At 42.0% G+C, this 24,928-nt stretch overlaps 1 protein-coding gene across 2 annotated transcripts in view; it reads right to left on the reverse strand.

Annotated features, from left to right (window-relative positions):
- The window catches only part of cep112 (centrosomal protein 112), a 117,940-nt gene that overhangs the window by 30,294 nt on the left and 62,718 nt on the right, over positions 1–24,928 (reverse strand). For both annotated transcript variants that reach the window (XM_089018067.1, XM_089018068.1), the window contains exons 19-22: positions 23,031–23,213; positions 18,049–18,267; positions 6,967–7,029; positions 2,165–2,314 (exon numbers count right to left, since the gene is read on the reverse strand). In XM_089018067.1, the coding sequence (XP_088874193.1) occupies positions 2,165–2,314; positions 6,967–7,029; positions 18,049–18,267; positions 23,031–23,213 (615 nt within the window). The remainder of the gene's footprint in view (positions 1–2,164; positions 2,315–6,966; positions 7,030–18,048; positions 18,268–23,030; positions 23,214–24,928) is intronic.

Here is a 24,928-nt window from a genome sequence, read left to right on the forward strand (position 1 = left end):
TAACTGAAACACAAAAAAACAAAAAAAAAAAAAAACAAGAGACACTACAAGTCACAAACATCTCCTCCTTGGCCATAATTCTATCCTGTACGTCTGAAAAAAAAAAGCTGCTGAGTTGAGGCTCCTAATCTAAACTCATTGATGAACCCGTTCATAAAAATAATCCTGGGGAAGTGATGTCGGTAAATCTTACTGTTGATAAGAATAGCGGGCCCAATTTATTGATAGAAAGTTCTACGTTCTTTATTTATGAAAAAATTGTAAAAAGCGGAAACAAATGATGATTTGTTTGTTTTTCTAATTGGTTATTCGGCTCAGAGAACACAAGTTGCTGTGCAAGTGTCTCCATTAGTGGTGCAACTAAAAGATGCTTTGGTGGCCTGTGTGATTCCAATGAGGCCATTTTCTTTCACTTGGCTGACAATAAAATGATAACTATGCAGACTCAGAGCATTTGAATGCTAGTGCTAGCCAAACAGCTGTTGAGCTAGCTATGTAGCTGCTAGAGACTTGAGGATCACTTCATGTCCTATTTTTGTAGAATATTTTCATAAACCTTTTTTAACCATTTTGATGTTGATTTCCAACATAACTGTCAAAAGTCGCTTTGGTGGCTGGTGCGATTCCTTAACTTAGCACATGAACACAATTGCTACATAGCCAAATGTTGAGCTACCAAGTTAGATAGTGTTGTGCAGTTTACTAAAATTAACTACATTACGGCTTACGCGTTATTTCAATTAACGTCTCCTCCTTTTTGCCATCTTTAAGCTGTTTAATTTTAAAATAAGGGACATCTCGATTGTAGCTATCTGTATTACTCTTCACATTTAATCCTTTGTCAATAGAGTGAAAGAAATAGCTTGATGCATAGTCAATGGAAATAATTTACAGTCTTACAACTTGATTCAGCGCACCTTAAAATCAGAACCGTTTTGCCTATCAAATACTTATTGGAACATCATAAAAAATATTTTGGGGAAAAAAATGGGGGAGGTGCTAAGTAGCTAGCTCGTTGACACTCCCAAGTTGTCTATTGTCCACAGCATTGGAGAAATCAGATGAAAACCAGTTAGTTTTTCCCAGGCTGTGTCAAAAGGAGACAGAACATGCTGTGGTGTTTCTTTTCAAAAATAATAAGAATAATAATTGCAAGATTACTGGTACCCGCCCAGTAATGATGATATTGTTTGGCGTATGTTCCCACGCAGATAACCACTGACTGTTGATGAGTTGAATGACTCTTACCAAATTAAATTGCTTGCTTAGAACTAAACATTGTTGAAACATGTTCAACTTTGAAGTTTCTGCTCGACCAAGCCAATGAATTTGAATGACACAATAAAGAATGAGTGTACAATGTGTGCCACATTTTGAAAAGGACTGTTCCTTTTTGATCACCTAAAAAGACAAACTGAACAAATGTGTTGTTTTTGGGGAGAGTTTTTGGATGTCGCTAGGGAAGAGCTTTTGGGGAGGTGCTGGTGAATTGAGGGGGGTTGGATATCAAGACCTGTAAGGACATTTCTAGATCTCTCAAGGGAAGTCACAGACCTGCTCCCCTGTTACTATATGAGGCAGCTGCAACCGCAGAGTGACAAGGTTTGTGTTTGGGAACATGTAGCATATCCCAGTCACAACAAATCTTTATTTAGCGAGCCACACCCAATCAACTGCCACTGTGTCCCTGTTGCCTTCCCTTGGGCACAACCAGCGCAAAGAGGAGTAAATGGGCTCATAATTCAGCCCGTGCAATCAAGTCAACGGGAATCCCAAGGCCTTTTCCAATGTCGTTACCTGGTTTTGTGAATGACACCAGACTGGATTTGGTCTTAAATATAAGGACGAGCAATAAGACATTTTTCAATTTACAGAACGGAATGTAGTGGACAGATTGAACAGGTTCAGGGTCGACATAGAGCAAATAGGTCCCAAAAAGAACACCATGGAAGCTCGCAAGTTGCTATAAAAAAACACGGAAGCTACAGTAAATGTGTGCTTCAATAAAACAAATTCGAGATCCTTATAAGTGAAAGCCAGATCGGGATATTCTTTCAGGCTTGCACAATATGGAAGACAATTTAAAAATTCAGAACTTGGAAATAAATGTCTGAAAGTAAGAGATATACTGTTAGCTTAATGATGCAGCCATTGTTAAACTGACCTCGTTGACCTGGTTGGCCCGCTGGGTTATATTTGTCTTCTCTTCCGTCCAGCGATTGTTGGCCGCCTCCTGTTGCCTCTTCATTGCCTGCTGCAGACCAACAGCTTCCTCTTTCGAGCTACACGCAGAGTGTTGAAGCTCAACAATAATCTAGACCGAAGACAAAATGGGAAACGTGTATGAGTATCGCTGCATGTAACACATTAACTCATTCACTGCCATTTACAAATTTATTCGGGATTTGAAAATATGACATCGAGCGCCAATCCCAAATTTCTTCGGGTTTTGTTTTTTCATTGCCGATAAAGCGCTGGCCATGGCCTCTGGCAATACTTTTTCTTTTCTACAACGGGGCAGCATTTCCCTTTTTCCATGTTAGCGCTTTGTTCCATCTTAAACTGTTGTTAAAGCGCTATATAAACCAATCTGTACAGTATGTATCGCTTTGCATTTTGGACAGCCACTAATGGGTTTATTTTGATCGTTCGTATGGCGAATTACCCCAACAGCCACCCTCATTCCAAGCTCATATAACTCTAGACCCATATCATTTAGGAATTAACTCTTTTCTTCGGATGAAAGAAGAGAGGCTAAGGTTTCTAACGCTGCATTGAATGTTTATGTAGACCCCAAACTCAATATTCTGTGGGTCCTGCAATTTGAGTGACTATGACCTAGAATTTGAGTGACAATGACAAAAACCCTGGCACTGGAGTGGACACATTTTTGCACATCTGGTAGTGAAATTGTGTGTCATTGTATTGCATCGTACATGGAGTCTTTTTACTGAAACAACAATAAACAAAAAACAAAAACACAGATTAAGAAACAAATAATAAATAAATAAGCACATAGGCAAATAAATAAATGAATAAATAAATAATACTTTTGCGCAGTATTCAAGCATAAACAGTATGTATACAGTACATGTGGCATTGAAGAAAAACTGAATACATTACCAGCTCCCCCCCTCCGATAAAAAAAGAAAAAAGGGAAACAGAAAGGCTAAAAATAAACAATTGGGAATTTATCACAGTGGGAGAGGTTCAATGACAATATTTGGGATCAACATGTCCGCAAGGCGGCAAATGCCAAACCCCGCTTACAAAATGCCTTGTCATCTAAATTAGCGATGAAAATACATTCCACATGTGTCATGGATTGAGATGAATGGTCACCTACTATCATGGCTTTCCCGCAGTGGAATAAAAGACAAAACAGGGAAGAAGGGGGGAAAACGGATGGGAAAGAGGGGAAAAAAAGGAAACACAACTTCCTTTTTGAAGTGCTGAGCCACTTTATGTTGGTGAACTTGGGGTGTACGCCGAGATGAAAAAGGGACTGATTGCCTTGGCTTTCAAATCGGCCAATCAAAAATTAACATTCTATTTAAGCCACCGTCAGGGAAAGGCAAGATGAGAGAGAAAGGTCGAGAAGACAAGAAGTATGCAGAAGACGGCGGCGGTGGTGATGGTGACCAGTTCCTCACTTTGGGCCACACAGATAATTATTTACTGTGTGCAAACTGCAGGATCAGCCCTGCTGGAATTTGCAGTGTGTTTGAGAATGGCATTTTTTTCTGTCATCGGCATTGCTACTTGAGCTAATAAATGACACATTATATGTGTAATCCATCTTTTTGGGATGTCGTAATTACTTTGCAATATGGGTTCCAGGGCAGCGTTTTCACTTATAAAGGAAAATGTTGCAGAGGAATGTTGAGCTCATCTTTTGTTTTTTGACAACGGATGGAAGGGATGAAGCATGATTTTTCATAAAAAGGCCCATATTTTTTTAATTTTGTTACCTATCAGCTAAAAACGGAATCAAAATTGCACGTTAAAGGCAACTGAAAAAAAATATATAAACCAAAATCAGTGACAAAATCTACAAAAAAAGTGGAGGCGCCAAAATGCCAAACTGAAATTTTAGCCAATTAGAAACGTATATTTTGATACATCTATTAAATCGATTGACATAATTTTTGTTTTTACATGTATTTTCCAGTATTGCGTTATATGCAGGTGCGCCTTATACAGGTAACATCCAACTTACAACCAAGTTCCGTTCCGACCAAACGGTCGTAAGTCAAAATGGTCGTGAGTCAAAATACATTCAAAATGTTGAATAGAGAGTCGGAGGCTAAATCACTCGCAAACTGCCCCCTCTGGTGCCATCACACGGTTGATTGCTGTGCGAGAGTGAGATGCTAGCTGGCTGGCCAAAAATGCGAGCGCGTTGCGGTGCCAGGTATAGAATTAATTTTTTTAAAATAGGGTCTGTAGGTCGTGTTTGTAAGTACGGGTGGTCGTAAGTCGAGCCGGTCTTAAGTCAGATGTTACCTGTATATGGAAAAAGTTTGAAAATACACATTCATCATTGGGGGTGCGCCTGATACACCGCAAAATACTGTAGTTTGTGTGCTGGCAGAAGGCTAAAAAAATCAACTCCTTCCATTAAATATTGCCAAGCACTTTCCTGTAAAAGTAGAAATCTGCACAATGCAACAAGTAGGAGTAATAAACCCGATTTGGTTTATTCATGCCTGCAAGGTCACAAGTGAGCCTCGTTCGAGTAGCTTGAAGGAGTTAAATGAGTCATATTTGCATAGTCCACCTGAACTCTGACCTCGTTCTACGAGAGCGCGATATATATCCATCGCACGCTATCTACGCTTGTGCGCCTCCCGTGGCCAATCACCTCCTCCTTCCTTCCTTGATGGCTGGTCACGGATAAAAGTAATGATCTCCCACCAGTATCGCAGCGATGACCCCGTTGGAGCCTCATCATTAAGAAAAGCGGGAGGCGAAAGTGAGAGAGAAGCGGTTCACGGGTCACTCACTCTCAGCGCGATGCTGCACAGGAGAGACGCTAATTAGAGCCCATTTGCGTGCGTGAGACAAAAAGCCGAGTAGTACTATGGAATACGGGACTGCGGGGGCGCGCGCAAGTGTAGATGTGCCCTTAACGGCGCTCCCCGCGGTATATTGTATGGCCGTGGTGTGTTTTTTTTTTTTTTTTTTTAATTGGGCTATTAAGCATGCGGCGGAGCACGGGAGCGATGCCCCCTGTCAGACAAGGAGGGGTTAATATCCGGGGTCATCCTTGGTGGTTCAAAGGCCTCTTGTTTACATTTGACTGATCTGCCCCCAACCCCCATTCCTCACCTTCACCAAGAGGCTACACAAACACGGGACCCCTCCGTTCGGTGTTTACTTTAGTAAAACAACGCCTCCTGAACATGTGACAAATAGCCGACATGAATCACGCATATACGCTCGTTTGGACAAAAACACTCACTTCCCGCTTCAAGGTCTTGAGAAACAATCTGTGCCACAGAGAGCGGATGAAAAACAAAAGAGAAACAAATTACACTTTAATATACATGTGTCCCAGTCAAGGCCCGGGGGACAAATCTTTATTCGGCCTGCAAAAGCGAATCAAGCATGTCACGTACCATGATGCTTGCTAAAGACTGAACCAAAATTTCAAACTGTCCAATGTAGACCAATGAAAAGGTTTCTTCAGCCCTAATCTGTACTTCTTAGAAGGTGTTGGACGTTTCGCTTCTCATCCGAAAAGCTTTGTCAGCTAACTAAAGTTTTGCTGGTAGCTCTGGCCATATCTATATCCTTAATAGACAGAGGGCATGTCATGCTGATCAGGTGATAACAGAGCAAATAGGGCAATCAGAGCCAGTCATAGAACACAATCAGACAGGAGAAAAAGAGTAATCAGATTAGCTTCAGGGAGTAGTCCACTGCTCCTCCCAACCTTAGAGCGGAGACCTGTTAAAGCAGAGGTCTGGCACCGCCACCTCTGTCCATCAGGGATATATATATATATATATATACAGTAAAGTCTCGTTATATCGATATTCACGGGAGTCCAAAAAATATCGATATAACCGGGACTATCGATATATCCGACCCTGCGCGCATGTAATTTTCTCCTTGCGTGCATAGAAATAGTATCGTAATAAGCGGGACTATTGATATAACCGATATCGATATAACGATACTTTACTGTATATATATATATATATATATATATATATATAGGGCCAGAGCTACTAGCACAACTTTAGTTCGCTGACTAAGCTTTTTGGAAGAGGAGTGAAACGTCCTACACCTTCAAAGAAGTGCAGATGACGGCTGAATAAACCTTTTCATCGATAGACCACTCCTATATGACTGAGCGCTTACACAGATGTGTCCCATGTAAACCACAATAACAGTCATTATTCTTTACTTCAAATCTGAAAACTAGTTATTCATGAATTAGTTGTGCGCACTCAAGTATATGTAATCTGTGGAGGGGCTGAAACACTTTAATGGCATCTCCAAATTCATAAAGGCCCCTAAAGGAAACCATAACTACAATGTGGCCCGTGGTAAAAAAATGACTGACACATTTGCTCTCGTGACTACCGCAGAGCAGAGAGAGGAACTTTGCAGCTCGTGTAAACATTTACCAGAAGTTGAAATAATTGCAACCCAATGGCAACTGAGCAATGGCGTGTTGAAGTTACCAATTGATCGTGGAGCCAAATCGATTGCCAGTCAAAATGAATCCTACCATATCACCGAAAGCCAAACTGCTTTTAACCCAGCATTTCCTGACATCTGCGTCTTTTCAGTGCATGGCGAATTTGTCTGTGATGAGCTGGCAACCAGTCCAAGACGCACAAGGCCTCACAGTCAGTCAGTCAGTCAGTCAGTCAAGTCAAACACCAACTCATTCCGTACTTTTCATGTCTTGTCTACGCATGAATCGTCGCGTTGGCGAGTAAAAGCGATTACCTGTGCAGAACGAGCAAGGGTCTGACTGTACTCCTTTTCAATGTGCTTCAAGCGGTTGTTTGTCTGGAAAGAGAGAAAACCACATGTGACAAAAAGAAATAGCGTACAAAACTTCCTCTCACATTTGACAAAAAACAGCTTCTTGATGATCCCAATGACTTTTAGGGTAATAAATACTCTTTGGACTGAAGAGACAAGTCGAATTAAAAACAACACGGTTCAGTATTAGAATAAAGAAACCACACACCAATAGTCCAACATGGTGGAAGCTACATGATGCTCTGTGGCTGCTTTGTACTTCAGGACCTGGATGACTAATGATGAATAATGGTACTACCATAATTATGTGGTAGGACATAAAAGGAACGTTTGAAAACCCAGAAATATTACAAGAACAATTCATTTTCACCGTGGGACCAAGAAGGTTTGGATTTTTTTTCTCCCCTCACAGTTAATTTAAAAAATGCATTTTATTATTCTCTGGCAACCGATTCGGGGTGTGCCCCGTGTAGTGCCCAAAGACGGCTGGGATAGGCTCCAGCACGCACCCCCCACGACCCTAATGAGGATGAAGCGGTCTGGAAAATGGATGGATAGATGGATGGATTATTCTCTAAGTTGTGTTTGTGATATATTAAAGATGATCCTCAATATTTAGGTGTGCAACAAAACAGGACACACACCGGACAATTTGCTGTAACCTAATCTGCCCCCACATCCTCCATACAGAAGAAGCCTGTGGCCTCTTGACACCGTGTCACACGAGGTCGTGATTGCAAAATGCACATTGAATGCTATTTCTCTTTGATCTCAAGCCAACAATGCATCACTTCACCACAAGGTTGGGGAAATTAAAACCTACCTGCCAATCAATGATGGCAAACAAACGGGGATGATCTGCCCAAGTAGGCAGACGACATTCAAGTGAAGACAAACAAAAGCTGTTTGTCAGGAGTTAATTGAGCGGCACTCCCTTCATTGTTTTCTGTTGTTTTCCTAATGGGAAGCAAGCCAGCCGCAATGCAAAGATTGCAAAAGTCGACTATGAGATGTGGTTCCCGTAGGCTTGCAGCGCCGCCCCGGTTTCAAAGAGAGGCTTAACAGTGAGTGGAGGTAGATAATGAGTTGCGATGTAGCTGTCAACGACCACTCATTTACCTTATGCAGAGGTTCATAACCAGTACTCTTATTCTGGCTGCCTGATGAGCCACTCGGGTCTTTAAACAGAAGAAGAATCCTGACATTAGACACCCCTTTAGGAATTGTATCATATCAATTCATCCAGAAGACAAGATCACAATCAATAATCTCAATTCAAAACTCAATTCAAATAAATTTCCAGAGCACTTTAAAAACAATCACACCGCATCAAAAATGTTCTAGATCAAGCCTCATGCAGACGTTAAAGCCCAAGAACCAAAATATGTATAAAGAGGAGGTTCTCAGAACAACAAAGAGGTTGCTAAAGAATTAATGGAAGATCAGTTCTATGGAAGGTACAGCAATGCATGCCCGGAGGTTCCACTTAGTCCTCTGTATCGCCAGTAACGTCTGGTTTTGCTGACCTGAGGCACTGGGCGGGTATGGAAATGTGGCAAAGATCAGAGAGGTAAGGTGAGGTGAGGTGACATCATTTGAAGATTTTAAGACAAACGACAGAATCTGAAGAATGAATTCTGAACTCTGGAAAGGGAGCCAGAGACGGCAAGCCAGAATTGGAGTTTTGTGCTCATTCCTTTGAGCTCCAGTGAGCAAACGAGCAGCAGCGTTTTGGAGCAACTGGAGATGCTTGAGGGAGGATTGTCTGACTCCAAATGTACAATAACTTTGATTATTATCTTGATTGGGTTTATAAAAACACAATTATCTTGATTGGGTTTCAAATATGATATAGAGATTCTCCCAGTTCACTTTGGTAAAACCTAAAATGGTCGCCGGTCAATCGCATATCTCCAAACAACCACTCACATTTTAGTCTACAATGAACGTTGTTTTGGGAAGGAGATTTGCCCTGTTAGCTGGAGTCAGACAAACACAGAATTGATGAATCAAAACAAAAACCTAATTTGAACCCAGTTTCAAAACACACACTCGAACTCCTGCATTTGAACCTTGGTTCTATTCAGCTGACCCCAAAACGACCTTATCTGAGAGGTCCTGCAAACTGGATGTGTCACAAATGACCTTATTGCTCAACATCCAATTTAGGACCCCAATTATCTGGATTTTTCCACACGTTTTTTCCAACTTGATCCCCTTTACTCTGACAGGTGATGACAGACAAACTCCCTGAAGAAACACTACGTATGTCATTGAATGTGCCGCTGGCTACAATCAACAAAGAGAACCTTTTGCACTCCAAACACTTCCTGACAAAGACTGCTGTCCCGCTCACAGCAGACACACCTGTCACCACGGTAACACAGAGCCATCACCAAGGATATGGGACCGCTGTCTTCCTGTGCCAGGACTCTTGAGTGGCGGCGATCATCCCTTGGGAGGCGGTGGGGGTGCATTGCAGCTGATGAGAGAGTGGTGGACAAAAGAGGAGAAATTGAGGCATAATATTGGAGACAGGCTGGGAACGGGATGTGGGGGGGCTCCGTGAAAGCTTCTTTGCTGTTGACGCGTTTGTTGTCTTTGACACTGCAGCAGCTATTATTAGATGTTCCTGATTTTTTTCCTCTCCATTTTCATTCTTTGTCTCTTAATAGCGTTGTCGTCGGTCTGTCTCAGAAAGATAACAAAGAACGTCAAGAAATATTCATTTATTATCAGAGGGAAGTGGAAAGTATTTTTCGACAAAAGGCAATCCGTTGTGTTGTACATAAGAGTTTCATGGATGCAAACTGGTGATAATATTCAAGTAACAATTGCAGTGATTATAGATTGTGAGTAAGGAATGATTAATAACAGCGTAGTAACAGTATACCTGTTACCATTGCAAACATAGATTACTAATAATTTATAATGTCACAGTAAAGTCATTTGAGCAAATTTGTCAGTTCACACCTGGTAACATTTCACATTGAATCAGTGCATAAGAAGCAGCTCTCACTTTCAAAAGACTCTCTGAAACAGAAAATAAAAGTACATTTCAAGACTTCAGCCACAGCTATTCCTTTCTGGGTGTGAAATTTGCCCAGAGGTATGAGCTTAGTCACTGTAGGCTGTTACCACCAATACAGGAAGAAACCCCACATGTACACTCGTACCAATGCTGCCAATGCACATTAAATTCCACGCGTCTTTTCAAGTCACTAAGAAAGAATTTTCTGAATCTATCGAGTGCAGTCTGTAACCCCGGACAGGATATTGCATCCATATGGCATTTTTCTTCCTACCCTCCACCCCCTTCTCCGATATGTTTCTAATCATCTCGCATCGCTGAGGAACACTTGTGGTTCAAAGCGTTGTCCTACAGTTGAACTTGGTGGGAAATATGTATGATGAAGCTAGTGGACATCAAGGCGAGGACACGTGAGGGGTGGTCCTCAGGTAATTAGCTCAAGGGCAAAGGGGCCTCTGCAACAAATGAGCCACCAGTTCATGCCGATTTGTTGGGCTCATACGGAAAAATTAATTCCGCCCGATATAGCCTTTGAGTTTTGATGGCAGGAGCGTTTGCGAGCGTTCAATACGACACTGCGTTCCAACGTCTCCTGTAAAAAAAAAAAGAGTTCAATGTGGCAGAGCAGGAGAGATTGAGGGGAGTGGGGGGCGGGGGGGGGGGGGGTATGTGCTCGTTTATTTGTAATCAGCGCCGTCTCATTGCGTTGTCTTTAAGTGTCCGCGAGCGAGGGAGCTGCTGCCGTAATGACAAGAGACTTTTTTAACGCTCCTGAGCTGCCTGTCATGATGTTCTCTTCATCACAGAATCTCTCCAAGCGCCACACGCTGCAGATGTGGCGTGTATGAGTAGACATTGAAGGCAAGCATACATCAGAATCAGAATCATCTTTATTTCCAAGTATGTAGAACGCACAACGAATTTGTTTACGGTAGAGCACGCTGCACAAGTATCATCATCAAAAAATTGCAAAGAGGCACTACAAAGTTGTATTTGTGTTACTGTTTAAAGAGTTAATGGCTAGGGGGAAGAAGCTGTTTAAATGTCTGCTGGATCGATATCATGCAAGAATTTGAAGCTACATATTACACCAGACATGTCCGGTTTAGGGGCCAAATGCGGCCCGAGGTTAATTTTCATCCGGTCCGCAGCCTACGTCATAAAATCAATAACATCTAGCCCATATGTACAATAAATACATTGGGCAGTAGCGCTGTTGCCTACGTGTGCAAGTGGCACCTGGGTATCATGCAGTATAGGGGGACCTTATCCAGCATGTCCAACCAGATGTCTTCCTCATCCTCTGCTTTAAGAGATCATTGATGACCTAGCTCACAGGTGTAAAAGTCAAGGCCCGGGGACCAAATCGGGCCCGCTACATGATTTTATTTGGCCCGCGAAAGCGATTTAAGCATGTCAAGTGCATGATGCTTGCTAAAGTCCGTACCCAAATTTCAAATTGTCCCATGTAAACAACAATAAGAGTCATTATTTTTTACTTCAAATTTCAAAACTAGTTATTAATTAATTTCTTATGCACTCTGTATATAATATGTGGAGGGGATGAAACATACTAATGGCGTCCCCAAATTCATAACGTCCCCCACGCCTCGAGAGGAAACTGTAACAACAATGTGGCCGGCGGCAAAAAACGAATTTGACATCCTTGACCTAGCTTTTCTGATGGCTAGGTCAAGCCTAGCTTTGCGATTGTGAAATGCTAATCACCCAACAACTGAAGAAAGATTCACCACGAGAGCTGATGAAGGATCCTTCCGACAGATGCGTTTTGCTTTAAGAGACGCGGTAGAGTCAAGTCCGATGGCATTAAAAAAAGCAAAGCATTCCCCAACAGAACTCTTCTTTGGAGAATGTATAATTTGGAGATTACAGATTATTAATCCAGTACTCTAACCAAACCGCAAGATCCAAGCCCTCAAAGTGATAAAACCATAGACTGCAGTATCTACCATAGTACGAACACAATCAACAAATGAAATAGGAATAAACTGCTTCACGTAATAAAGTGTGTCTTGTACTCAAACATTACTAACATCATAGGGTACACAGTCGCACCCGCAGAAAGAATATCCTGTGACTGTCCTTGAGAGTTTTGAATGGTTCTTATAAATGAAATGTATAACTATTATTATTATAAATCTATTTGTCATTTGGAACAAGGAACATTGTACAGTCAATTTTCATCAGGCGACGTTGGTTTTGGGTCATTTTGCATCTGGGATGTTGAAATGAAATTTTGTTTCCTTGATATGGTTTAATCATTATTACCATGGTAACGTTTGATTCCGAGACACTGCACTGTTGTTACGATTTATCCATTGCGAGAAATCACATGATCCCAATGACTCACAGTGAGGGGGGGTTAGGGGTCAAATGGTCCATTTTTGAAAAGCCACATGCAGTTAACAAAACCAAAAAAATATGTATCAAAAACAGTCTTTCAACAATGAAAGGTTAATCATTGCATGCAACTTCATGTCATTTGTTATTAAACTGGGAATGAACTGGGTCAACATGCCGTTTTGCGACGCAGGTAGACCTCACTTCCTCCCCTCATTTACGCCTGCTTACACACTTTGATCATTCAGTCTGCCTGATGTGAAGATGTGAAACGCTGACTGAGGAACTGAGAAACGGAAGGCCTGACATCCCCGTGTCCCATTTAAAACTCCACTTCAAAACCAAAATGTAATCTGCAGCCAATCACAAGTTGACGCCATGTTTTAATGCAATTGAGAAAGTGTGTCGTTTGCCTCCTTCCTTTTGGAGGTTTAAAAAAAAAAGACGAGATGCAACTGAGTCGTGTGATGTTTTTCTTTCTTTTTTTCGGGGAGGGATGGCAGAGCCTTTACTTTGATTCTTTCATCTGCAGGGTGAGTCACTCCCACACCGCCACCGGGCCCGATGCTGCACTGTGGAATTGCGATTTGTGTGCGCACACATCAACAAACACAAACGTTGGCGTACAAAACAACAACAGAGAACTCTTTTCTCTTTGAAACAATGGTGTATGAATATCACGACGGTCAAAGTTCAGACACATCAAAGCACATTGGCGGCTAAACACGATGAAGATCGCCCACATTCTTCAACTTGAACTAGTTCTTTCCCAAAAATTGGATCCTTTTCTCCGCTCTTTTGTCTATTAAGTGAATGTGGGCCCTCTTTGATCCTCCTTGGCCCGTGTTGCTCATCTTAATCCATGAGCGAAGGTGTAATGTGATTTTGAGTATCTCCAAATGGCAGAGAGCCGACTCCGGGAAGTTAGCGGTGGCGGGGTGGGGCCAAGAGAGATGAACGAGTCATATTCTCAGTGAGTACTACGTCATATTCAAACACCAAAGTCTTGATTGAAGGATTATTAAAGAGCTGCAGTCCACAGTCAGACTTTCTATTGAAGGACTGCAGCACACATGCACCATGCTTACAAAATGGACTAGGACCAGACCATTGACAAAGTCAAACATGGCCAGTGAAGTCCGCATATGGGGTTCTGGATACTTTTTATGCACTAACACAGGGGTGCTCAACGTTGATCGCGATCGACCAGTCGATCTCCAAGGTACTATTGGTAGATCGCATGACAAAGTGATGTGATTGTGTCATGAACAGACGCTATACAAATAAAGTTGAGTTGTTTGGTATAAAAACTAGACGACAGCCTATCAGCCATCCCTTCACTTGATTGATACACCGGATCAACAACCAATCAGATGACATCTCATTATTAGGTACACTATGAGTGCTTAAACAACGCCCCTGAGCGTTCCAAAGTTAACAAGCTAGTCGTGAGTTATATCCTAATTTTTTGCTCGATTTTTTTTCCTCTTAAAGGACAACCGACACCATTTTTTTGTTTCCTAACTGACATCAGAAAAATGTTTTATAGCATCTAAAGTACCCAAAACACGCAGGCTGAATTTTTTAGTCAAATGCAAAACACCAATAAAAATGAGTTACTGTCGCAAAACTACTTCAAAATGACCCCGGAAATTGCGAGTTTCAGAAGGTCCCGCCCCCTTGTTTGTCACACCAGACGTCTAGAATCAAAACAATGGTTTCACATTCAGAGAAAATGCTTTCTTGTTACTCATCCAGTTATGAATATGATTCAAATGGTTCTGAAGAGGAAAGCATAAATGTTTGCAATTGATTAAAGGAGTCCTCCCAAATCAATTCAAGCCGTCAGGACTCCAATGTAGCGTCCCAGAAAATGCACAAGATGGCGCCCAAGCTCCGTTGGAAATGGGCTGATTTGTCTGCTGGGAATTTGTTCCAACTAGAATCAAATAGTAGTCTTGGTGCGACACACAACAATTCACCATCGCCTTATTTATGTGTTTTCGTTCTCATTTCGCCATCAACATGGATCAACACGAAGTTTTCACACCAAACAAAGTACCCAAAATGCATTGTATGTCGCTTTCTCGGTCCGGGGCGTTCCAGACGTGACGTCAGGTCAGGCATCGTCATCAACTCGAAACTCGAGACTTCCTGAATATACAGCGCCAGTCTTAAAATGTAAAATATAGCTATACGCCGTGGAATCGTTGTAAAATCCGCTCAGTAGAAGTCATTTGAAGTGATTTTACAAATTATGGACACAACTTGTCCGAAGGCGTCGTCGGTTGTCCTTTAAAAGTAAAATAGGGTATAAAAATGAGTGGGGGAGCTGTACCAAGTAAGAAGATAAAAAGTATCGCTTTCATACAGAATGGGAGAATTACTTTTTTTCATGATGACATTTTCAAAGTGCGTTTGTCGCATCTGCCAGTTACCAGAGTAAACTCAGGTAATGCCTCAAAAAAGTACAGGACAGAATTATGTTGTGCAACATGTGGTTTTATATATATATATATATATATATATATATATATATATATATATATATATATATATATATATATATATATATATATATATATATATAAAAAAAACTCGACGAGCGGTTGCAACAGATCCCGGGAACAACATCGGATATCTCGGTCCAGAAAAGCGCAGTGCTGGGAACAGCACGGATACTGCGCAGAACCCTCAAGCTTCCTGGCCTCTGGTAGAGGACCCGAGCTGAAATGGTGGTCAGACACCACCCATGGTGGGTGAGACGAGGATTTTTATATATATATATATATATATATATATATATATATATATATATATATATATATATATATATATATATATATATATATATATATATATATATATATATCATTTTGACATGGTCATTTCATAAGTAGCTCCCATGCTGAAAAAGTGTGAGCACCCCTGCACTAACAAATTCGACGTTTTGTCTCACACCAACGCCACGGGGGAAGCACAGTGATGAAAGATCTTTTTCTCTACTAAACAAACATAAAGTTCATCTCATGGCCGCCACTCTTTTATGGTGCAAACATCTGTCCAGATCTGTTTTTTTTCTTCCCCCCCTTTCGTCTTGAGAATTATGTCTCTCGCCCAGAATGAAATCCACACCAGCAGATAATATAAATATGAAGATGCATTTTCTGGGTTGTAGGTATAGCTAGAGCGATGAATGCATGTCACAATGATGTGTGCATGTGTGGCATCACATTAGCACCCCCAAACCCCCTCCCCACAAAAAATCTGGAAAACCAAAATGACAAAAAGATTTAGTAATGTGTAGCCGTGAGTCTTTGCATGTGTCGCGTTTGCAGCAACACACGTCTAAAATCACTTTTGAAGGTTTTCAACAGCTTCCTTGATCATATCTGAAGTAATTCCAAATATAATTGGTTTTAAAGTCCATATAAAAGGCCCGGCGGCATCCTCGTTGCTATTTTTTGTAGCGATACCACAAACTGCATTCTACTTGTCAGACGGACTCATTATCCCGAATATATGTTAGACTCTATGACAGGGGAGAGGTGTGTATGCATGCGTGGGTGTGGAGGGGGGAGGGGTTTTTTGGTGCGGTTGAGGTGCATCGAAGAAAAAGAAAAGTTAGATAAGAGGTGGTGTGGGTGAAAGAGGGGAAGCTGGAGATGAGGCATCTTTATCAGGCACTGAGGTGGCTTCACAGGCCTGTCAGTGGAGCACTGAGATTGGAGGACACACACACACACACACACACACACACACACACACACACACACACAGACACACACAGACACACACACACACGCTTGCAAAGATAAAGTTCAATGACAATACCTAAAAAGCTCCTCCCCACCTCCCCACCCACCTTCTCCTCACCATAACTTTTCCTCTGGATTTCTTCCACGAAACTAAAAAGCAAGGAACCAGCTTTTTTCTTATCTTCTATGATATTCTGTTTCTCATTATTTTACTCACAAACACCCCCGACCTCTCTGCCCCCCTCCCCTTTTTAAACATCTTTGATGAGAATCCATTCATGGATTTAATGGATTTCTCTGGCATTTTTTTTCTTGGATCTGAGAGAAGTGTTTGAAGAAAAAAAAAAGAAACTGGCCTGCCCAGCCTGTGCTTCCAAGAGGATAGTGGACTGCAGAGGACAGCATTTTTTGTGGCGCATCAAAAATAATTTTTGAGACATTTTAAGTTTCCCAAACACGCAGTCAATTTAGATCTGAGGACTGGCTGACTTCAGTCCACATGTGGGAACAAAAAAACAGGGTACAACAAAATAAGTTTTCCCTTGCCGATTCCAAGTCAAACTTGGATATGGATTTGAAAGCAGCAGGGGGGAAATCGTGGCTAAAGACATTTGGTGATTTAATGCCTTCAAGAAGGCAAAAAAGAAAAAAAAATGAAATGTAAAAAAAAAACAAAATGTAAAAGCACTCTACATCTATTCTTATGGCTCAAAGTTCAACTTTCAACGCTTTGAATCCACACCAGAATTATTCCACAACAAGATAAATAAAGTGCCTTGACCCACCCAAAAGCACAAAAGACAACAACAACAGGGAAATAGTTGGACTCTTACAAGTGGCAATCACTGTGCAATGTTCTTTTCTTCCCTGGTTCTGTGTGCCACATGAAGCCCGCCCTCCCAAAAAAGGCCACTTTGTTTCTTGATTTTGGAAGTTAATGCTGCACATCTGGCGAATAGATGGTGTCTAATGAAAAAAAAAAACCTCAAGCTTTGATGGGTCCTACCGGGGTATTAAGGTCTGATCAACACCACCTTAAATTGGCTTCCTGCGAAGGTTCACAAGATTATGGCCAAATTCCCCGCCCGCTCCGCTAGCAGTAGTAGCAAAATATGACAGCGCAGTACAAAAAAAAAGGCTCCTCCTGAGGTTTGAAGTTGACCCGGATTGGGTAATAAAGCAAAAATGCACAGCTGGAAAGTGGATCAACGTGAAAATCGTCATTTCCACTCCATATGTGACCTCTGGAGCAATTCACACAATTTATATATATGATTCAAAATTGCACCGTACCGTGTCCTTCATGATAAACGAATGATTACAAGCCGTACTGAAATGAACATGAACTAACGTATCGTATTTTCATGACCTACTGGCGCAATTTGGGAATGGATTAGCAAAAGAAATAATCATTTCCAAACCAGCAGTTGAAACGAACTGGATTTGAGCTAAAATGGTCTTTATAAGTTCCCGTCTAAAATCTTGTCTAAAAGTTGTCGTACGCCATACATTATTTCAAACGATAAAAAAAAAACATATAAAATATGGGGAAAATGTATAAACTGACATTTATGCCATGACTATTGCAATAATACGATGCGATGCGTCTTGTCTGTGTCAAATACAGAAATAGCACCCCCAATTAATGCATGTTAATACATTCGGCCTTATGGCAAAAAAATAATAATAATAAAAAAATAAAAAAAAAAAATAATCCTAAAAATTTACCAATAAAAATGCATCCCAAATAAATAAATAATTAAATAAACAAACATACATAAATGTATGAATTAATTAATAAAAGCTAATAGGTTGGCTTTGAGAACTAAGTAAAAAACAAATAAACTTATATTTTATTACTTTTAAAGCCAGAAGCATTTCCAAGTGGTTTACCTTGTCCTCAGCCGTTTCTTTCTCTTGCTGGTAGCTTCTCTGAAGATCACGGAGGGCGCGTTCCATGTCGGAGCGGAGTGTCTCTTTATCCAGGTTAGCCTTTTGCCTTTCTTCCTCACATAGAGCGGCCATCTCGGCCAGCTTCTGCTCGTGCTGGCTGCGGGCTACCTGCAACTTCTCGCGCAGACGGGACAACTGGGCCTCCAACTCTGAAATGGTCTGGAAGGATCACAGATGCAGGTGTTGTTTTGTGGAATGAGAACAGATGTGCAGCTCAATGTATTGTGATTTGATATGACCGGCCTGCGGATATCAATGTGTACCGCTAATTGTAAAATGTAATGATGCAACTCGGACAGATGTTTCGTCGTGTTTGAAGCCTAGCAATGGAGAGGTACTGATGACTGTCACAGTGTCATGATGCTAAAACGTAAGCAGTGTGATAAATACGTCTCTTTCAATACCACCTCAAACTGCGCCAGGAAATGTATCGGTACATTCATGACTATTTATCGTAAATTGTAGATTAGAAGCAACTATTCCTGTGGCTTTGATAAATTAAGAACTTGTAAATTATATGCGGCTTTAATATTTTAAGGATGGATGGATGGGTTGGTGGGTGGATGGTTGGATGGATGAGTGGATGAATTTCAGAATCAGAATCAGAAAAGCCTTTAATAGTCCCAGAATGTGGAAATTTGGATGGATGGAAATGGGCGAATGGATGAATGCATTTGGATTTGGCTGGATGGATGGATGACTGGATGGATGGATGGATGCATGGGTGTATAAGTTGGATGGATAGGTGGATTGATGGATGGAAATGGATGGATGTCAGAAGTCTTTAATAGTCCCACAATGGGGAAATTTGGGTGGATAGAAATGGGTGGGTGGATGGATGGATGGATGAGTGGATGCATGTATGGATGGGTGGGTTGGTGGCTGGGAGGATGGATGGAGTGGATTGAAGGATGGAAATAGGTGGATGGGTGGATGGGTGGATGGAGTTGGATGGATGAATGGATGGGTATGATGGATAGATGGATGAATTTTATGGTCTTTCTCTCTCTCTCTCTCTCTGGGAATATCACCGAGGTAGGTAAACTCAGGTTGCCATGGCAATGACACGACTATATTCTCAGTATTGGCAGCCTAGTGCAGCATCAAATTGATCAAATGTTATTATGCGAATGGCACATTTGTAGAAATGAAATGGACAATAGCTCTGTTGTAGTTGTCTGCACTGCACCTTACTGAAAGCGTTATGCTTATGGAAATATCACCCCTATCATTTAAGATATCCCACACATTTCCATAGATTGTTTGAACAAGAAGTGGGGAAAATAGTCTCTCTCTTTCCTTTCTACATTGGATGTCTTTTTTTTGTTTTATTTTTGCGGTTGCCTCAGCCTTCCCCTTCCCAACACCGCTCCCGACCCAAAAACCCGGGGCATCACAGGACAACGTCATGAGAAAACAATCATTCAGATCGACTCAGTAGCCTGTTTGTAAGCGAGCACTGGAGAATAAAGACGACTTCAAAGAACATGCTTTTTGCTTCCTGCCAAGCTGGTGACGCAGAAAATAAATCCACTCATTAGTAGCGCCGCACTTGCACTGTGACACAAGCGTAAGACTGCATCAGAAATTCTCACAGCATTTTCACATGGCATCATCACCAGTCTCTTTGTGGTTTGCCCCTCCGAGGCCAAACAAATATTTAATCCGAGTCCTCCAGAGTCTTTAATGTATAAATATCATGAACAAATATGGATGATTATTTAAAAAAGAAATACAAAATGATGATAATTCACCAACATCACCCAGCCCATAGCCGTGACATTACAAATGACGCGCATAGCAAGAAATACAAGAGGCTAAATGGCAGTGAGCTCCATGTCCACAGGCAGAGGCTGACGTCAAGCTTTCTGCGGGTGACACCAAATCAAAGGATGCGGGTCAACGTTTGTCTTCTTGGAAGAACAAAAAGCCAGCCGAAACGTCCCAGTGCAATGCAGCTCAACAGAAAGGCGTTACAACATATCAAGAAACAACGCTGTTTCACTTTGCCGTTCCCACATCCACACTACGTCTCCATAAAATGTATAACAGTGCCTCAGAGTATAAAACGTAAAAACAGTTACTAGCCAAAAATACAATATAGTGGGCAGTCCTAATAATTGCTTATGGAAGGAAATTTTGAGAAGAAGAAGAAAAAAAAGTTTGTAAGTAGAGACGCCTTTTCCATGTAAATGTCCCAATTTGTTACAAGCCGACCTAAAATGTTGCCAAAATTTATCCAAAATGTTGCCAAAAAATGTACAAAAGACATGCCACAAATAGAATTTGCACAATAAATTAGAGTTAAACATAATGTAAAAAAACAAAGAATAATAAAAAAACGATAATCAATCAACTTTTAACTCATCGTTTTTTTGCCCTCTTTAGTCCATTTTCTCTCTCAGAAGTGTTTATCCATTCCTTCGAACATCTGCCTTGTGTCAGCTTTTAAAATAACTAATAACTATCATTTTATTTATCAACACATATAGACGCATACAGTATGGTAGAGGCCACTCTTAGCCAATGGGATGCTATGAAGATGCTGGGTAACAGCCAATGGCAGGCCAGCTGAAGTATGACATGTTCAGGTAACTCAAAGTTGCAAGCAGCGAGCCATGTTGTAATATTACTTTTTGTATCACGTCTGTGTAAGCTCTCAGTCGTACAGGAGTGGTCCATCGATGAAAACGTTTCCTCAGTTTGCTGACGAAGTTTCTTGGATAAGAAGCGAAACGTCCGACACCTTCAAAGAACTACAGACGACGGCCGAAGAAACCTTTTCATCGATACTTTTTGTATCATTAAATGTATTTTGTAACAAGAGGTAATATTTCCCTGCACATGTGTTTCTTAAGTTGAAATTGTTTTTATGAATAGATGTTCATAAGTTGAGGTACCACGATACACTGTACACTATTATGTCATAAAATATAAAAGACTCCGCCTCTGCATTAAAGAGATTAATTAGAATAATAAATGAAAAACATTCAGATTACGTATGCAAAGCGAGCAGGATTTTTTTTTCTCATTAATGTTGTCAGTCAAACAGAACCCCCGTGGCCCAAACTAAAGTTGAGATGCAGTCCACATACTCGGCGAGTTGATGGTTTTAAACGCACGTGACGACATACACCCTATGTGTTCTGTTGATCTGAATCAATAGCACCGAGACGACGCGCAGTCACTTAAGTGGTGATCAAACGTTGGCGCGCAAGCTCAGACAGACGTTTGTCCACTGCTGCAAATCAGTACCTTGACAATCCCGGATCTGAAAGACTACTCACATCGTCAATGCCGACACACAAGTTGAAGAGAAAAAGAGCCTTTGTTGCCGTCAACATGCTTTGTCATCTTCATCACATTCCTGGGATTGAAATGCTTTGGGAAGGGGGGGACAGCTTCCTTATTTAGTGGCTCTCGGAAGACTGCCACTCAATGTTGTTTGATGACCAGATGTGGCGAACTCAAAGGAGAAATCATTATTCATTACAGGATTTGAGTGGAGCTTGAAAAATGACATTTAAATACGTAGAACAGCAATACCATTGTTTGCCAAGAAAAATAGTTGTTCTCCAATTCGGGCCCATCGGTTAATGCCTGCGGATGTTTGTTGATTTTTTTTATTGAACGGAGAGTTCAAGACCCACATCGTGCTCATTTATGCTCAATTAAAACAATTATTCATTTCAGTTCAGGATAAAGTGAAAGCAGAGAGGTTTAAACACTGTTTGCAAAACTACTCACAGTCCTGTTCTTTATCCGTGCATCGCCTGAGTGAAAAATTGGGGATCGGCTAGCATCTGATTGCGACGATTCTGTCCCTTCCTGAACTCTCAACACCACCACGACCGTTATTTGGACACTGTTGTTTTGGTGTCGTCACACTGCTCAAATGTTCCCAACAAAAGGGCATACGAAGCTAGTGTTTGAAAAAGAAAAAAAACTACAAGGAATAAGCTAAAAAACATATAGCACAATTCATAACTGTGAAATGAGTGAGTGATCGAGACACGAATGTAAGCCAAAAACATAATGCAAAAAATCCAATTTATCTACAATCAAAATGCATTTTGTCATTCATCTGCGCAGAAAATTGTGATTGAGAGGGGAAAAAAAGCATTCAATACTTTCGCTGAAGATTTAGATTGGATTGGATCGAGTTTATTTACTGTATTTTAATGTAAGAAGGGCCATCTCAACATCTCTTCAAGTGTGTCCTGGTGACTTAAATGGCTTCCCACAGAGCGCAAAAGCTAGCCGAAACGACCAAAGCGGTGACGGGATGAAGACTTGCTACTGATTTTAACGGGTGAAATGAAAAGAAAAATGACCAAAGCGATTACGGGATGAAGATTTCAATTAAACATGCAAAAGTAAATGAAAAATAATTCTCTCACTTGGGGTCGTTAACATGACGCCTCACCAGAGGGAAAAAAACAAGCATATAAAGAGTCTGAAGTGCTTGATCGGTTGGTCTTGAAAAAGACAAAGATGATTATTTTTCTCCATGAAATCTTTCAAGTAACCCCTGCTTCCCGAATTTCACCAATACGACGATACTAGTGCAGCGTGTTCTACCGGAAACAAATTCCTTGTGTGTTCTACATACTTGGCAATAAAGATGATTCTGATTCTGATTCTGATGATCATCAGTTTTCTTTGTACGATATTTTCTTCATTCTAAATTCTTACGCTGTGTGAACTCACACTTAGTTTTCCCGCCGCGGTGTTAGCCAAATGTTTTCCAAGACGCTTCAACAAAACATTTCGCCAACCTTTGGATTTCTTCGGCAGAATATCAATACCAAGTGCCGTAACCCGCTGTGCTTTAGAAACGGCAGGAAAACGGAGGATCATACGAAAACGGCGGTGGGCGGGCGGGTCAGCGTGCGAAGATTGGATCAGTGGAGACCCCCTACCTGGCCATCACGCTTCCGCCACTCCTGGGTGTGCTGCTGGTGAGTCTGCAGGGCGGCCTTGGCCCGGCTCTCCAGGCTGCTCACCTCCCGCTGGTGCTCCCGGACCAGGCTGTCCTTTTCGGCGCAATGTTGCTGGCGCAGGCGTGTCTTCTCTTGCTCATGCTGCACGCGCCGCTCAGCCATCTGATTGGACAAGCGGGCGAAGAAAGACTTGATCAGCCAACACATCGTCAGCAAAGTGTGTCGTCATGACAACTTGTCCATCCGTCAGTCCGTCCGCCGTGCGTGGACCGCAACCCGGGAGCGGCTCCGGTCTACTTGGCTTGACGCGGGGCGGGGACCGTTTAAAAACAAGTTTCCTTGGCTTCTTTGCATTTTCGTCATGAGGTGGCGTGTTTACATCTGGGCTAGAGCTCCCTCCGCCATCTCACCTCACCCGTCCGTCCGTCCGTGAAGCCATTCGTCTCTCTTCCAATCTGAACCCCCCAACTTGTCTTCTTCTGTGATCGGCATATAAAAGAGCATCTAGCTTGGGCTGTGTCTGAAAGCTGGCAGGGGTTAGCCATCTGGCTGCAGCGACAACCCAACGCCCCATGCTAAGCGTCTTGACAGCATGTGAAAAATCTTAGGAGACGACTACAACCATTAAGAACGGTATTTATAAAAAACAAAAGGAAGTGGCAGGAACTCGACTGCGATAACGGAAGACTCCGCTTTTGGCTGAAACCCGACGTTAATCCTTTTGCTCCAACCAAAGTGACAATCGCTGGCAGTCGAGCCACTGAAGGATTGACCATGTACAGTCGCGTTTGGAAAGAAGACTGGAACTGGTTGCCATTTCCCTCTGGGATGTAAAGGCACCATTTCTCAGAGATTAACCACGGTGGCAGCTCAAGCCCAAGTTTGAATCCCATCACAGCCTAGAGCAAAGTCACCTGCTGAGAGGTGAGCCTTGCCAGCAGACACCGAGCCTTTCCCAGGCTCTGCTCTTTTCTCAGTATCCCTCCCACCCCCCTTCTCACCCTCCCGTGGCGAGACTAGCGGCTGAGACGACCAGGAACCCGACCACCCCCCCACCCAACACCAGCATGCCAAGCCGGAGACTTGGAAGGACAGCAAGGGGCCCGGAGGCCTATTCGCTTGCTTGCTTTGAAGCTAATCCCCCAGGCGCTTTGTATTTGACGGCACCCTACCTGGCTCACTGGCCCAACAGAGATCTGGCGTCTCCCTAAACCCATCTCTACATTTTGTGCGCTATTCAGAGCAGGTGATGAATGAGTGGCAATCGACACTCCAATGCTTCACTTGATTTTAGTTGCCAAATAGCAAACCTGCGGCTTACTTAGCCGCTTTGTTACATGGCTTTGGGGGACAATTATTGTTCGATGAAATATATTTAATCCAGGATCTGTGACCAGTGACAGAGACACATCGAGCCAGAAAACACAACAGGAGTCGTTGACCAGCAAAACTGTTGGCGGACGTCTACCACATGCTGTCGCTCGCGATGCTAACATGGTCAATGGTATGCTCCATTGAAAAATGAGCACCTCCTTTTTCAACATACAAAAGATGCGAATCAAATCCGCAGAAAAAATGCAAACCGACAGACTGATGCCTCATGGAGCAAATTTCTTGGACAATTCCTCAGCGGGAGATGCGGAAGCAGAATGTGGATGGACGACATCCTTGGCTTCATGTACGGGCCTTTTAAACGTCCAGGAGCAATTGGAATTTGTGGAAGATAAAAGGATCAGAGGTGACAGTGGAATGAGGAAAGCGGTGAGAAAGATCCATTGTAACGCAAACCAGAGTTAAAAAATAAAATAAAATAAAATAAAATAAAAAGATGTGCAGCAGAGGCGACCCAGCTAGGCGTGACATCACACGGAGGATGC

This window comes from Hippocampus bargibanti, linkage group LG17 (genome assembly GCF_051943395.1).
Source record: "Hippocampus bargibanti isolate YZ-2025 linkage group LG17, ASM5194339v1, whole genome shotgun sequence".
NCBI lineage: Eukaryota > Metazoa > Chordata > Actinopteri > Syngnathiformes > Syngnathidae > Hippocampus > Hippocampus bargibanti.